This window comes from Calidris pugnax, unplaced genomic scaffold, assembly GCF_001431845.1.
Source record: "Calidris pugnax isolate Ruff unplaced genomic scaffold, ASM143184v1 scaffold44, whole genome shotgun sequence".
NCBI classification, from domain to species: domain Eukaryota; kingdom Metazoa; phylum Chordata; class Aves; order Charadriiformes; family Scolopacidae; genus Calidris; species Calidris pugnax.
In genome coordinates, this window is record NW_015094506.1 from 15,350,213 (window position 1) to 15,363,740 (window position 13,528).

Sequence of the window (13,528 nt, forward strand, 5' to 3'; positions counted from 1 at the left end):
GGCCGGGGGACGGCGCTCGGCTCGTCGGGGCTGCCCGCCGGGCCGCCGTAGGCTACGGGAAGCGGGGTGAATCGAGTGCCGAGCGGAGGCGGCGCAGCTTGGTGACGTCGTCTAGCTGCGCGACGCCGGGAGGGTGATGGCGGCGGCGCGGCGCGGAGAGCCCCGGCAGGCGGGGGAGGCGGGGGAAAATGGAGGCACCGCGGCCCGCGGTCCCCGCCGAAAGCGGGTGTGGAGGCCCGTCTGGCAGCGCGGCGTCATGGGCAGCGTCCAGGAGGGTGAGCCGGGAGCGGGAGGCAGCCGCCGGCCGGCCTGAGGGGGTGTCGTGGCGGGGGGGGCGGCGTTGAGGGAGGTCTGGCTCGGCCTGGCCCCGCTCGTCGCGGCCCGTGGCCTCCCTCCGGGCGGGGCCAGGCCTACCTGCCTGCCTTCGAGGAGGCCGGAGACCTGTCCTCCCCCCTGCCGCATTGGTGATTCAACCTCGCCGTCGTCAGCCTCGTCGGGGCCGGTGGCTGCAAGGCTGGGTGGTGGCAGCCTGCCTGAGCCCGAGCTCCCGGGCCCCGGGATTGGAGAGCCTGCCCCTCTCCGGTGGCGGGCTCTGCCGGGTAGCAGTGGTTCTCTGTTTTAGGACTCGCTTTCCGTTTTCTCTGAAGCTGTATGTTTAAAATAAAAGCGTATTTGGAAACAGGTACAGCCCATTAACAGGTAGTTACGCAAATGTAAAAATGAACTGATAGGAAAAAGAGCATCGCCTCTTGCAACACTTTTCTGAAATTTCAACTTTGGAAATCAAAGGAAAAGTTGGGACTAATTTGGACTTGCCTTTAGAAACGGTTTTGTTAATGAATATTATAAAAGTCAGTAGCTCTTTAAGACTAATGCAATTAAAAAACATACTAATGTATTAGGAAAAAAACATGTTTAACTTAAGATTGATAAGTTAACTACTTATAATGATTGAGACAGAAACAGCCAGTCCTATGATGTAATGTACTTTTGAAGCTGTAGAAAAGCTCTTCCTGGACAGATGTAGAAAGAAAGCAGTAGCAATAACAATACTGTTTGTGGGAAAAGGCATGGTGGAATATTAATTTAGTATAATACAGTGATTTAGTGACTTTTTTTTTTCCTGTGGCACTGCAGCTGCAGACTACTTAAGCAGCGAGTATTATTGTTATCGTTGTCCTCTTGAGATTATCTTTAGGAACCTGTTTTGGAATTTATTTTGATGTTACTCATGAAGCTGTCAGAAATAGGAGAAAAGTGAAATGTTATTACATCTTTTCACTGTGTTTGAAAAGCATTGGCAAAGGTGTGTCACGTTGAGAGTGCGTTAAGTAGTATGTTTGCAATGGAGTGTTCTCTCAAGGGTTTAGGTGATAATTTTCAGTAAATCTGTACAAGTTGCAATGTGAGAGTAGGGAACAGATTTATAACAATGTTTTTTCCTTGATTTTTTGACCGGTCCTTATTAAAATAACACAAACAGTGGGGTTTTTTTTTCTATGTTGAAAGAAAATGTATTTAAATGGTCCTGGAATGAGTTGAATGGTTTGGTGCTGCTTCAGTGCACATGTATATAACTCCCTGTTTTCTTATGTTTTCAGGACGAGGATTTGCATTTCGGAGAAAACAAAAGATTGAGAGACAATACAGGAAATTATTGAAAAAAGGAAGAAAGGTGCATTCACAACAGAATGATCAGTTTACTGATACTTATCCAGAGCATTTGAAACATCTTTACCTAGCTGAGGAAGAAAAAATGCTTAAGAAACGGCGAAGGCCTCCAGATGATTCAGTTTCACCAGAAGAAAAACTTAATAAAGCAGCAGAGTGAGTTTTTTTCAAATATGTTTCTGAAAACAAGTAGCTGTTGCCATCATTAAAGAAATATATTTAGGTATTACACTTTACACAGACTTCAGTATGCTGATTTTTTTTTTTCTCTACTTTAAAAATTCCATTAGGTCTTAACTGTTTTTCCTAATTGTTAGAAGATTTAAACATACAGCTTTGATATGTTTACATCAGAATCAGAAAGCAAAGCTGATGATGTCTAGGGCTTGATTCCACAGAAATAATATGGCAGTTACCACTGTGCTTTAAATATAGGGTTTAGCCCAAGAGCATTTAGTGTTTGGCCAATTTCTTACCATATCTGCAAAGATAAGAGCCTGCTTTTCAGGCAGTGTGGTTTTGAATCTGCACAGTTTTCCTTTGAACTGATTCTCAGTATTTTTGAATTACTATCACTTTTGGAAATAGTTTTGGCATTATCTTTCTGTTCCCAGCTTGATAAGTTATCTTCATATTGCACTGTTTTTCTGCTAAAATGCGCAATACTGCGTGCAGTTACCCTTTTGTGGCATGTCTGGTTTTGGGCAGATTTTAACTGTGAACTTCAAAAAATAGATGACATGGATTTATTAAAACCTTAAGACAGTAAAGTGTTTTTGAGCAAGTAATAATTTTAAATAATACAGATGTCATAATAGTTTCTTAGTGTGTTTGGGGTTTTTTAGTTTGTTTTAAATTTACTTATAATAACTGGGAGAAGTGAAATGGAGCTTCTCACTTGCGGTCTAACAAATGTCAGACAACTTAAACCATTTTTTCCCTGTGTGACAGTAATTCCCCCTGAAATCTTGGTTGGGTATGTCAGTAAAATGAAGAGCGTAGTCACTCGGGTCTAACACTGTCATGGCAGTGTTTTTACACAGCATTCAAGTAGGATCATTGGTACCGTGGTCATTGAGATAATGTCCCTTGTCCTCCATACAAGGAGTGTCATAAGTCTTTGAATTTGCTTAGGAGAGGGGAGAATAACAGTCAGATCTAAGCCCAGCAGTGGGAGAATGGTAGAGTTTTGTCTGGAATAGGCAGTTAATTCGTGGGGATGTTTGAAATAGCAGTGATTTTTTTCCTAAAGCGGAGGGGTTTTTAATTTTGCTTCAACTATGGTCATTGTGATTGTAAACCAGAATTAATAAGTCTGCAAAAATGTGACCGCTAACTGATGAGGTGATGTGATAGAGTCTGTTAAATGGACTTTGGTTTCTGTGGGACTATAGGAAAATAAGACTTTGGCTAGGTAATTCTATTTTTAGCATATATTGCAATTTAAATAGTTTTGTCCTTGAGACGATAAGGTGTCATTACACAGTATTGTCACAAGATGGAGATGAGAATAAAGCAAAGATGATTTTTTTTTTTTTTTTCAGAAGAGAGTGGTGGTATTACTAAATGAAAGTATGAGGAAATACGTTCTCTTTCCTTTTTGTTCGTCTGTCTGAAATTCGTAGATAACGATGGCTGGCTTTCAACATTTTGTAGCCTGAGTAATAATCAAAAACTTATTTTGTGAACAGTTGTTAAATGTCTGGTAAGGCTTATATTTTTCAGGTGTGGAATGTCTTTACTACCACACTGTTTATGTAATGATTTTATCGTGAATCAGAAAAAAAATAATTTAGCATTAAATAACCAGAAAAATTCACTCAAAGTAGTGCGACAGTAAATGCCAGACAAATGGCACTGGTTTTCTTGTACTGATTTGGCAAAAGATACCTGGAAAGTTTTTTTTATATTGAAATTTGGAAGGAACATAATTTCAGTTCCCAATTTCAGAACATTAAGGATGATAATATGCCAACTCCTTCATGAAGAAACTTTTTGAAAGACATTGTTAGTACTGTGCTATTTAACCTTGCCATGTTAGCCTGACTTCCCTGGCAGGCAGTCTGCTCACAGCTGGCTGTCCTTGTATCCCTGCAGTTGCATCCATATGTCAGAACTAGGAAGGGATAGTACAGCTCGAAGCTAGCACATTCTGTTTTTCTAGCTCTGAAGAGCTCTTATGATGGGGGAAAAAAAACCCTCTTGTAGGCACTCTTTAAACTTCATGAAACTCATTGATGTTAAGATCCAGCAGATAAAGTATATGTGTTACTAAAAGTTGTGTGCAGTCCAGTCTTCGGTACGCTTGTCATTGGAAGAGTTTAGTCTGCTGTGTTTTCATGCTGGCTGCTCGTTACATTATATGTAATGGGGTTGGGTATGCTATGATAGGTGCAAATCGTATCCATTCACTCTTTCTGAAATCTGTATTTCTAATCAACTTCCACAAATATGCAAAAAACAATGAAAGAGTGGAATACTGTGCTCTCATTCTGCAGTGGCTACAGGATTTATGGTTATGCCTGCTTGGTGATAGTCCGTATCTGAAGTACATGTACTTTTTCTTACAGGTCAGTTACTACTGAAGGGAAATTTAAGAAGAAAACGTCCAGTCAGAAGGCAAAAGAAGAGTATGAGAAAATAAAGGCTGAGCGTGCTAGAAAGAAGGAGGTAAATGTTAAACAGAGATCTTTCTTGATTGTAGACAAAGACTAGATTAATCTATTTCTACCCGTTAGTCTTCCAGCTGTACCCACATAGGACCACAGGAGAGGAACACAAGTATTGGCATTCTTCCAGTCTTTCAGCATGACAGTAATACCCAGGCATGCAGGTGTTCAAAGTTATCATTCTCTTTGTTCTTTCTCCTTTTGTCTTGCAGTTGCCATTAGCAAGTTTCTATTATGTCAGAAAAATGTAGAGCTTCATCTGCAAGTTCCAGGGGATTATACTAGACCTCTTAAATATTGTAGAAGGAGAAGTAATAACAATACCATCACCTTGTGGTGAAAAATGAAATACCCATCCTCTGTATTATGGTATTACAATACATGCCATATAATACATATGGTATATACCATTTTACCTTTTTATGTGCTTTGACCAACAGTGAAACAATTAAATAGTATCCACAGCCAAAATCTTTAGTAAGTTTTTCTGTTGTTCTAATTTAATGGGACTTAGTCTAACAGGGTGAATCTTAATATTGTTGTCGTTGAGTTACTCATTTGAGAGATCCTTATTTAATGAGTTTTATTCTCCCCAGTACATTGTTTGTTGCACTGTAAAATGACACACATTGTAACATTGTGGAAGTTGTGTAACTTGCTGCTGACAAACTAAATTTCAGTAGCTACTGTATAAATACTACATAACTATATAGCTAGATAAAACATTTCTTCAGTTCAGCTTTATTGAAAACTTAGAGTAGTTTTATGCAGAAGTTTAAGGTCCATGATTCTGGGTGAGTTACACGGTTGTTCAGCTGAAAGCTTCTTTTTTAAACATTAGATACAGATTGTGCTAAAAGAAATTAATGTTATGACCATCTCATTTAGAGTAAATAGGAACAAAAGTAGCCCAGCGAGCCTGCAAGGAATTTGCTTTGAGCAACAGATATGAGTTGCCTGAGGGGAGGTGTTAGCATTTTTGGTCTTATTTAAGATATTTAGGCAAAACAAAGAGTAGCTAAATGCCACAGTAACAGTAAATCATTTATGGGGAATACCGATATGATGATCACATACTTTACCCTCATGTATGTTAGCAAACACTGGATTTGCTGTTATTTATTTGGGAAAAAAAAAGAGCTTAAAAGCACAGTTTTGGCCTCCACACTATATAAAAAAGCTAGGTTTTAGTAGAGATCAGAAAAAAACACAAATGTAAGTAACAACTACCTAAGTAAGATGAATGTTCTTGTCTTGAATAAGCATTTGTACCTTAAGTAGATGTTATTTACAACAGTATGCTGAACAGCAGTAAAATATTAGGAAATGAATTACAGGTAAGTTAGAGTTGATGCTACTCCAGTTTAAAACAAAAAAAGGAATGAATGATATTAATCATTGCTACAGTAAAATAAATGTTAAGTATTCTGAATGGAGAGACGTTATCTTTGCAAGTTTATTTTTTTGACTGAAGCTTCTTAGATTTCTATTCAGAAATATTTTCTTGTGTTATTTCTTCTAATTTTATATTCTACTTCACAGAGCATTCTTACTAATTTTTGTACATTCCAGAAGCTAGCTATGCCATGGAAAACAAAAACATAATTGATAAATTCTCATCTGTTTCAGCAGTCTGCAGAAACATCTGCCTTTTTGGTCAGCATGGCACTGCATTTCAAAGAATAAGCTTTATGAGAAGAAATCATCCAAATGAACTGAAGCAGTCCTTCAGTCTGATTTGTGGTGCCTTGCATATTTCAGTAGGACATGACATAAGTGAAGCAAGCCAGTTAGCTTGTGGATGTTTACCCAAATAACTTTCTAAAATTACAACACTAGAAGGGGGGGTGTATGCTGTTTGATAAAAGCTGAGCAAAATAAGATGATTATCCATATGATGTAAGTGCCTCCATTAGTGTTTTAGTTGCATGTGTACTGTCCCCTCAACATGGAATGTTTGTACAGTTGAAAATTTGGTTAGGTTTTTTTTTTCTCTCTCTTAGTAAAGATGGCAATCTGTTGCTTTGAAGGGGCCAGGTCACTAACAGTTCAGTCTTGATTAAATTGCCATAGGTAATGCTGCTTGTGGTGCTGTGCTAGTATCACAAGCCTTCCCAGCTTCAGATGTGCCCCATAAGCTTCTGCCGTTTCCATACAGATGTGTCCAGTATCCTAGCACATCTGGATTGGTGAGACATTTACATGGGGGCTGCTGGATCAGACTCGCTCGCTCTTGCATTCAAGAGCAGAAAGTGGGAAATTTTTTCTACTTTGTCACTTAAGGAGAAAAGTCAAGGAGCTCTTTTCACAGAAAGGAAGCAATGGATATTTTAGTGACAAACCTTATTGTAGGATATTCTACAGAAGAAAATTTGTCTCTCTTTTTGGAGCTTTGGGCAATATAATATGTTTTGATTGCAGTATGCACTGAGAGTCCTGATTAAGCTTTTAAGAGTAATGGTTGTTTCTAGTGTCAGTACAATACCTAATTTCCAGTATCTTCATAAAACTAAATGTTACTGTTTATACATTGCTTTGTAGTTGTAGAAGGTGTGTAATTATTTCATAAGCATCTGTTTAATTTCAGGAAGCAGAAGAGAGAAAACAACGAAGAGAAGAAGCTCAACGGTTGTACAAGCAAAAGAAAATGGAAGCTTATAAAATATTGTGTAAGAAGACAAAAAAAGGACAGCCAAATCTAAACTTACAAATGGAGTTTCTTCTTCAGAAAATACAGCAAAAAACATAGACCTCTGCATATATCTCAGTTGTAGGTTTTGAGTTACCTATGGACATTTTATTAAATTACTTTTAATAAATAATGTCTTTTTGCTTCTGTATGACTTTTGTCATTGTCTTGATTTGTTTCATCAGTCCAGTAGTGGAGGATATTCATCCTGAAAATATGTATTCTTTGTTGAGAAAGGGAACTGATACCTTGAAAATAAGTGGTCGGTATTTCTAAACTTAAATTCTTTTAGCTATATAATATCCTGAATTCCAAATTGTTAGAGCCTAGTGCCATCTGAACATGATGTGCATAGTGTAGAGCATTTGTTTTCTAGCTCTAACACTTCCTGCAACTGTGACTACTAACATTATGCTAACTTGAGTAAAAAGATACTACATTAGACATAAGTGATACCTCATGAACTGCCAAGGCTCAGAGGGTGTTTTGTGTGCTGCTGGGGTAGAGTTTGGCACATGAAAACAAAGAACACAAGCTATACTTGAATGCCTGTTACTTGTCATTCTCCACAAAGAGTAAATCTTATCAAACGTGCAAAAATGGTTTGAATGTAAAGATCATGTAGGTTTAACATAAACTTTGTGCTTGGTGTTTTATACCTTCGTGGTTTATTTTGTTCATAAGCCTAAGTATGACTTTCTGTCAGGTAGGTGGGTGGAGTTTTCATATAATGAGTATGTCAAGTTTCTAATATTTGTCCTTTGGAACACTGTAGATAAACTCTTAAATCTTGATTTGGAGGTTAATGATCTTTGGCCTAATAAAATGAAAGCATTTTTAGTAAGACTAATAAGTTTGCAATAAAGCAGGTTAACTTTTCATGAAGTTTATACAGGACACTACTACTAGACTTCTGCCTTTATCTCAGTCGACTTTGGCAGCCAAGAAATAATACTGAGATTTTTTTTTTTTTTTTTCCCCTGTATATAGTAAAGACTATTTAGCCATCTAAGTAAGGACTGTCTTGGAATAAATTTCTCAAGACATGCTCTGTAAGCATTGCATTACATTTACAGTATTACAGTATTAAGTTGTTTGCTATAAACTATATAATTTAGAAATTGATGCAAAAAATCCTTATTTAGTTTTGAATTATATGACAAGTGCTGTTAAATGAGGAATAGTTTAGGGGCCTAAAATGTTTCTTGTGTCAGTATCCTGAGGCTTTTTGAACCTCACCTTGTTACAGTTTTTGCAGGGCTTGTAATGTTTGTGCTGTGATGTCATTTAGGAAAAATGAATGCAGGTCAGAAGGTCACATCAGAACACATGTTAGTTTTTTTTAAATGGACATGTCCATTTTAGGAGAGAAAAGGAGTGTAAATGTGACAGGCTTATTCTGTTTTATACTTTCCCTTCTATACTTTTTTCTGATAATTGCTGTAGTTGCCAACTTTGAGTGGCTCTGTCCTGAAACATTGAAGAGCAGAAATCTGCAAGGTGCCCAGAAAGTGGGAAGGCAAGTTTTGGGATACACAGTTTGTTTCGATTCTTGTCATTCTGGGCTGTCACCTTTTATTTTAAAAAATGCAAACTGCAACTACTTGCAATTATATGTTTGGGTTTTTTTAAATCAATAGTGCAAAAGACTTAATGTTAGTTTCATGTAACTTGTAAATAACATGAAATATTTTGCACGTGGATTCCTAGTTGAAGTTATTCCATTTATTGTTTGTATGTGTCTGCTACTCTATATGATCTATCGTGATCTGGCTGAAGGAATCATTAAACACAAGTATTACGAATCGTCATCTTAAAAAAGATGTCTTCTCAGTTTGCCCTCAGTTCACTTTCATACCTCCTGGGCAGGTTAGACCAGTCTTAGACTATGCCATCCTAGATTGCTATAGATACTGGTATACAGTCTAAATATCAGTACACTTTGAGATATGGTGTTTAACTGTAATTAGATGAAGTTTGAGTGATGCATTTGAAATAGAAGTTGTTTTTTTTTTTTTTCCTCTTGTGTAAAATTGAGTGAAAACTTAACTATCAAAATATTCCATATGGTTGATTTCTTCCTGGAGAATAGGCTAGGTAATATGAGCTAGTAAGTTAATTACCCTTTTGGTTTTTTCACTCCTTAGCAACAAGAACTCTCTGCTATTGATCAGTGGAAAAGAACAGAATTCTGCTCTAAAAAGAAATCTCCGTGTTTCTTACTTGTATTATTCTCTGATCTTGTTTAAGAATTAGAATTTTGAGAGAAATTCAGAAGAGTATCTGTAGCACGGTACTGGTCATTCAAATTTAATCTTACTTCATTCTAACTTTAATTGTTGTCCTTCTCTTTAGTCTTGTTATACCATGTTCTTGATGACAGTTAATATGAAACAGACCAGGTTTATCTGATTTTCCTGAAAAGGCACCTGAAAATGCCTCCCTGTCCCCCAGTGCTTCAAATGACCTGATCAGGCAGAGCACTTAACCAAAAACCAGTGCAGTATCTGGCCTTGGCCCCAGCGTTGCTGGTTTCAGGGAGGAGAGGGAGTTCCTGTCGTCTCTCCCTGTCGCTTTCTCTCCTCTGTAGCTTTACTTGATTTGGAGATAAAAAGGGGCTGTGACTAAGCCCAGCTTCTCACAGACTCATGCAAGAGACCTGCCTTTCCACCAGAAGTTAATTCTTGATGTCGCAGTTCTAAGAGGAAGAAGTTAAAATTATGCATTTCCTCACACTGTCCTTTTCTTTACTGATTACTGTGAAGTAGCAGCCTAGGACAATCATCAGGAGAAGCTGGTGCGGTCCAGTGTCTCAGCTGCTTCCTGAGCCACACTCCTTTTCTATCAAGCCTCTTTAATTAGTACAGCATGACTGAAAGGCAGTGATACAGCAGTGATGATGCTGGGTGGGTCTAGGTCACACAGGCGGAGAAGGGAATTGAACGTTTGCTTTACAAATTAGCACTGTAACAACTGACCCATCATCTTTTTATGGAGAAAAGTGTGGAGAATGGAGGGAAGGAATGTTTTGAGGAAGGAAATAAAGATCTAATTACTTGTTTTGATCTGGTGATCATTAAGCAAGCAGTCCAATAGCAATTACATGAGTTTATGGAGGCTGCCTGTAAAAGCTGCTGCTTTTGATTTGAAACGTATGAGAAGTTAGTCCAGTGGGGTATTAGACTTCTAATAGTTTTTATTAAACTTTGCTGTGAATATGTGGTGAAGATGTTGAAATGTGAAAGAGAGGAGCATGAGTCCTGTTGCCATTCTGTTTGGTTTCTTTTTTTTTTTTTCCTAGTCACACACTCTACTTCTCTGTTCTCTACCAGTTTGTTTTCTATTCTCTGAAAGCCCTGTGATCTCAAGTAGTTATGTCTTTATGGTACATCCTCTGAGTGGAAGGGACAGGACTGCACAGTTGGAGATTTTATTCTTTAAGTTGGATAGTTGGGTAATGCAGACAACTTCAGACATATCTTTTTTTTTCCTTTCATTATAGACCAGTGAAGCTGTGAATCAGAAATAAGGCAGGGAAGAAAGCATCAGGTACAATACATTCATTTTCTCTTTTTGGTTCTGAGGAACAGAATGTGATGCTTCCCTTGCTCCTTTCACAGGTAACTTCTTGGCAAATCATAATGGTAACTTAAATGGATCATCTTGTTAAGCTGGCTTTGACAGTACAGGGACTTTCTCACACTGTACCCATCTCAAAAGATTTTCATTTTTTTGCCACTAATAGGAAAAATGTGGTGGTTTGGGCTGGTCTGACCACTGAAGCGAATGACAGAAACTCTACCTCAAAGCAGGACAAAAAGCGAAACAAAGCCTTTCATCTGTTAAGATACTAAGGCTTTGAAAGCAATGGGACAATGTAGACTTTGGATTTTGTTTGTCTTTACAGTCTGATAAATATGCCTGCCCGAAGAATTAGGTAAAGAACATGAAGTTAAAAACCGGATTGTAATCTTAGTGTCTATTTCTGCTTTCACAAAATAATGTTTTAAATCATTAAACAACAAATCTAGAAGCATTTTTTAAATGGATTAATGAACGGAACTGTTGTGAGCATAAGAAAAATAGAGGGGCGCTAAAATCAGTGATGACAGACAAAGCTCTGAAGTGCTAATTTTCCATAGACTTTTTATTAACTCATGCATGCCTTCTGGAAATTGCTGAGTGAGTAGTTAATGATGAACTGAGAGCCACACAGCAGGCTTGCTGACATTCCTATAAAGATCCTTTATGGATGTGAAAAAGGAGGAGGAAAAAAAATGTGAAGTTCAGTCTGAAATCTTGGTGAAATAATTGTTGGTCCATTCATAAAGCTGCTGTGTTACTGGACCCATAACATGCTGATTGGTCTACCTTTTGTGTATAGCTTTGTCATGAAAGACAAACCTAAGAAACAGTTTATTTTGAAACAGAAGGGAAAAAAAAAAGGGGGGGGGGGGGAAGTAGTTAATGATGAACTGAGAGCCACACAGCAGGCTTGCTGACATTCCTATAAAGATCCTTTATGGATGTGAAAAAGGAGGAGGAAAAAAAATGTGAAGTTCAGTCTGAAATCTTGGTGAAATAATTGTTGGTCCATTCATAAAGCTGCTGTGTTACTGGACCCATAACATGCTGATTGGTCTACCTTTTGTGTATAGCTTTGTCATGAAAGACAAACCTAAGAAACAGTTTATTTTGAAACAGAAGGGAAAAAAAAAAGGGGGGGGGGGTACTATTTGTTAGGTGTATACACAGCGGTGTAGTATGTTGGGCCAAGTATGGCCCAGTGCCAAGAAAACAAATGATAAATTAATCTAGATAAAGTTATTTTACCAACTCATTTAACTTGTATTTCTCTGCATTATTGGAAACCTGTAGTCAGAAGTAACAGCAGACTGCAGCTAACCTGTTCTTTAGGTACTTTCTAGCATGATGATTCGTTTTATCAATTACATTTGAATATCTCAGGGAATTAGGGAGAGTTCTAGAGATTAGTAGGCGGAGTATCACATTTTCATTTAGGTTCTGTGCCTATATTTATTGTGACCTTAGTGACTAAACCCTTTTTTTCCTGAGAGCTAGGCAGTAGCTAGACGTTTTTAGTGGTAAATGTGCCCTGTGTCATGAAATCATACAATTCGTGTTTTTAATTGGGAAATTAATTCTGTCCACAAAAGTGGGCGGAAAGGGATTAATCTATTTAATCAGACGTCACTTAGACACTACTAAAGATGACAGAAACTACAAAATGGGTATGAATAGGAGTAGTGGTTCTCTAGCTTCCAGCAGGATTTCACTTTGAAGTAGCTGTCATTATTTGGGAAGCAGTGAACAAATAAAAGCATTATGGAAATAAATGCAGGTGTGGATGCTAATTCTTCTGTAATACCCATAAACAGTACAAGTGTTGAGACACAGGAGTATAGGAGTGACTGTAATGTAGTAGTCTTACACACTGAAGATCGAACACCATGGGAGGTCTCAAAAACAAAAGTATGGTACAGTTTTTATTATCCAGTTAAGTTAGATCAAATATAAGGTAAAATAAATGCACTTTTTAAATAATCAAATCCTAAATTGAATACTTAACAATGATTTTTTTTTTATTTGTTCTTGGTTTCAAGGACCAGTTGTAGTTTTGTATGTAGAGGTGTCCACCAGACCAGTCAAGCTGGTGCTGCGAAGTGTTCTTTCCCCAAGAGCTTCATACACCAGTTGAGTGTTTATAATTAAAACAGTCTTCAGGCGGATAGAATTTATGGTTCCTACCTACACCAGTTTGGGGTTTGCTCCCTGATGACAGAACTGCTGTATTTTTGTTGAGGACTTTCCAGGGAGGAATGGGAGTAGCTGCCCTCCACAGATGGGGCTGTCTTATTGGCAGGAAATTCATCTGGTCTCAGCATTTAGGATTTACTGTGCACATACAAACTCTGCATTCAGTGCACACACAGTATGTCTGATCTGGCCCAGGCTCATCAGATTTATGGCAGGAAGCTTTACAGCTGATCTGTACAGATATTGAGCATGTGAAGCTTCTACAAAATTTACTGCGTGTTTACATACATGGCACAAAATGAGCTTGCTCAGCATCCCTGACAGTTGGCAACACCAATAGTCAAGCCTGGATCCAGGCTGCTGAGTATTTAAAAGTTATGTGAAACCATTAGGTCATCAAACTTCATCAGATAACTCTACTGGACGCAAAACATCCACTAACATCAAATATTTTATAACCTTGTCTGTTAATAAATTAAAGCCAAGCTTATTTTTAATAAGTGCAGTTGCTTTCATTTCAGTGTTCTTTTCCAGTTTGCATCTTATTTTCTGATGATAGCTAAAAAAAAAGCAACATTTTGCACTTAGGATCATGGAGCATATATCTGCTGGAGGTAGGATGTCTCCTCTCAGTTATAAAGCTGTAATATATGTTATTTTGTATTCCACTATAATCATTAATATGCGTTTTTGTCATCTCAGAGAAATATGCTATAATATA

The 13,528-nt window shown here is 37.9% G+C and overlaps 1 protein-coding gene across 1 annotated transcript; it reads left to right on the top strand.

The window, feature by feature from the left end:
- Positions 1-101: 101 nt before the first annotated feature.
- On the top strand, positions 102-7,308 carry CCDC59 (coiled-coil domain containing 59). Its single transcript, XM_014963230.1, has 4 exons — positions 102-275; positions 1,602-1,827; positions 4,242-4,341; positions 6,928-7,308. Exons 1-4 carry the CDS (start codon positions 137-139, stop codon positions 7,087-7,089), a joined length of 627 nt encoding a protein of 208 aa, XP_014818716.1. The 5' UTR covers positions 102-136; the 3' UTR covers positions 7,090-7,308.
- The last annotated feature ends 6,220 nt before the right edge of the window (positions 7,309-13,528 follow it).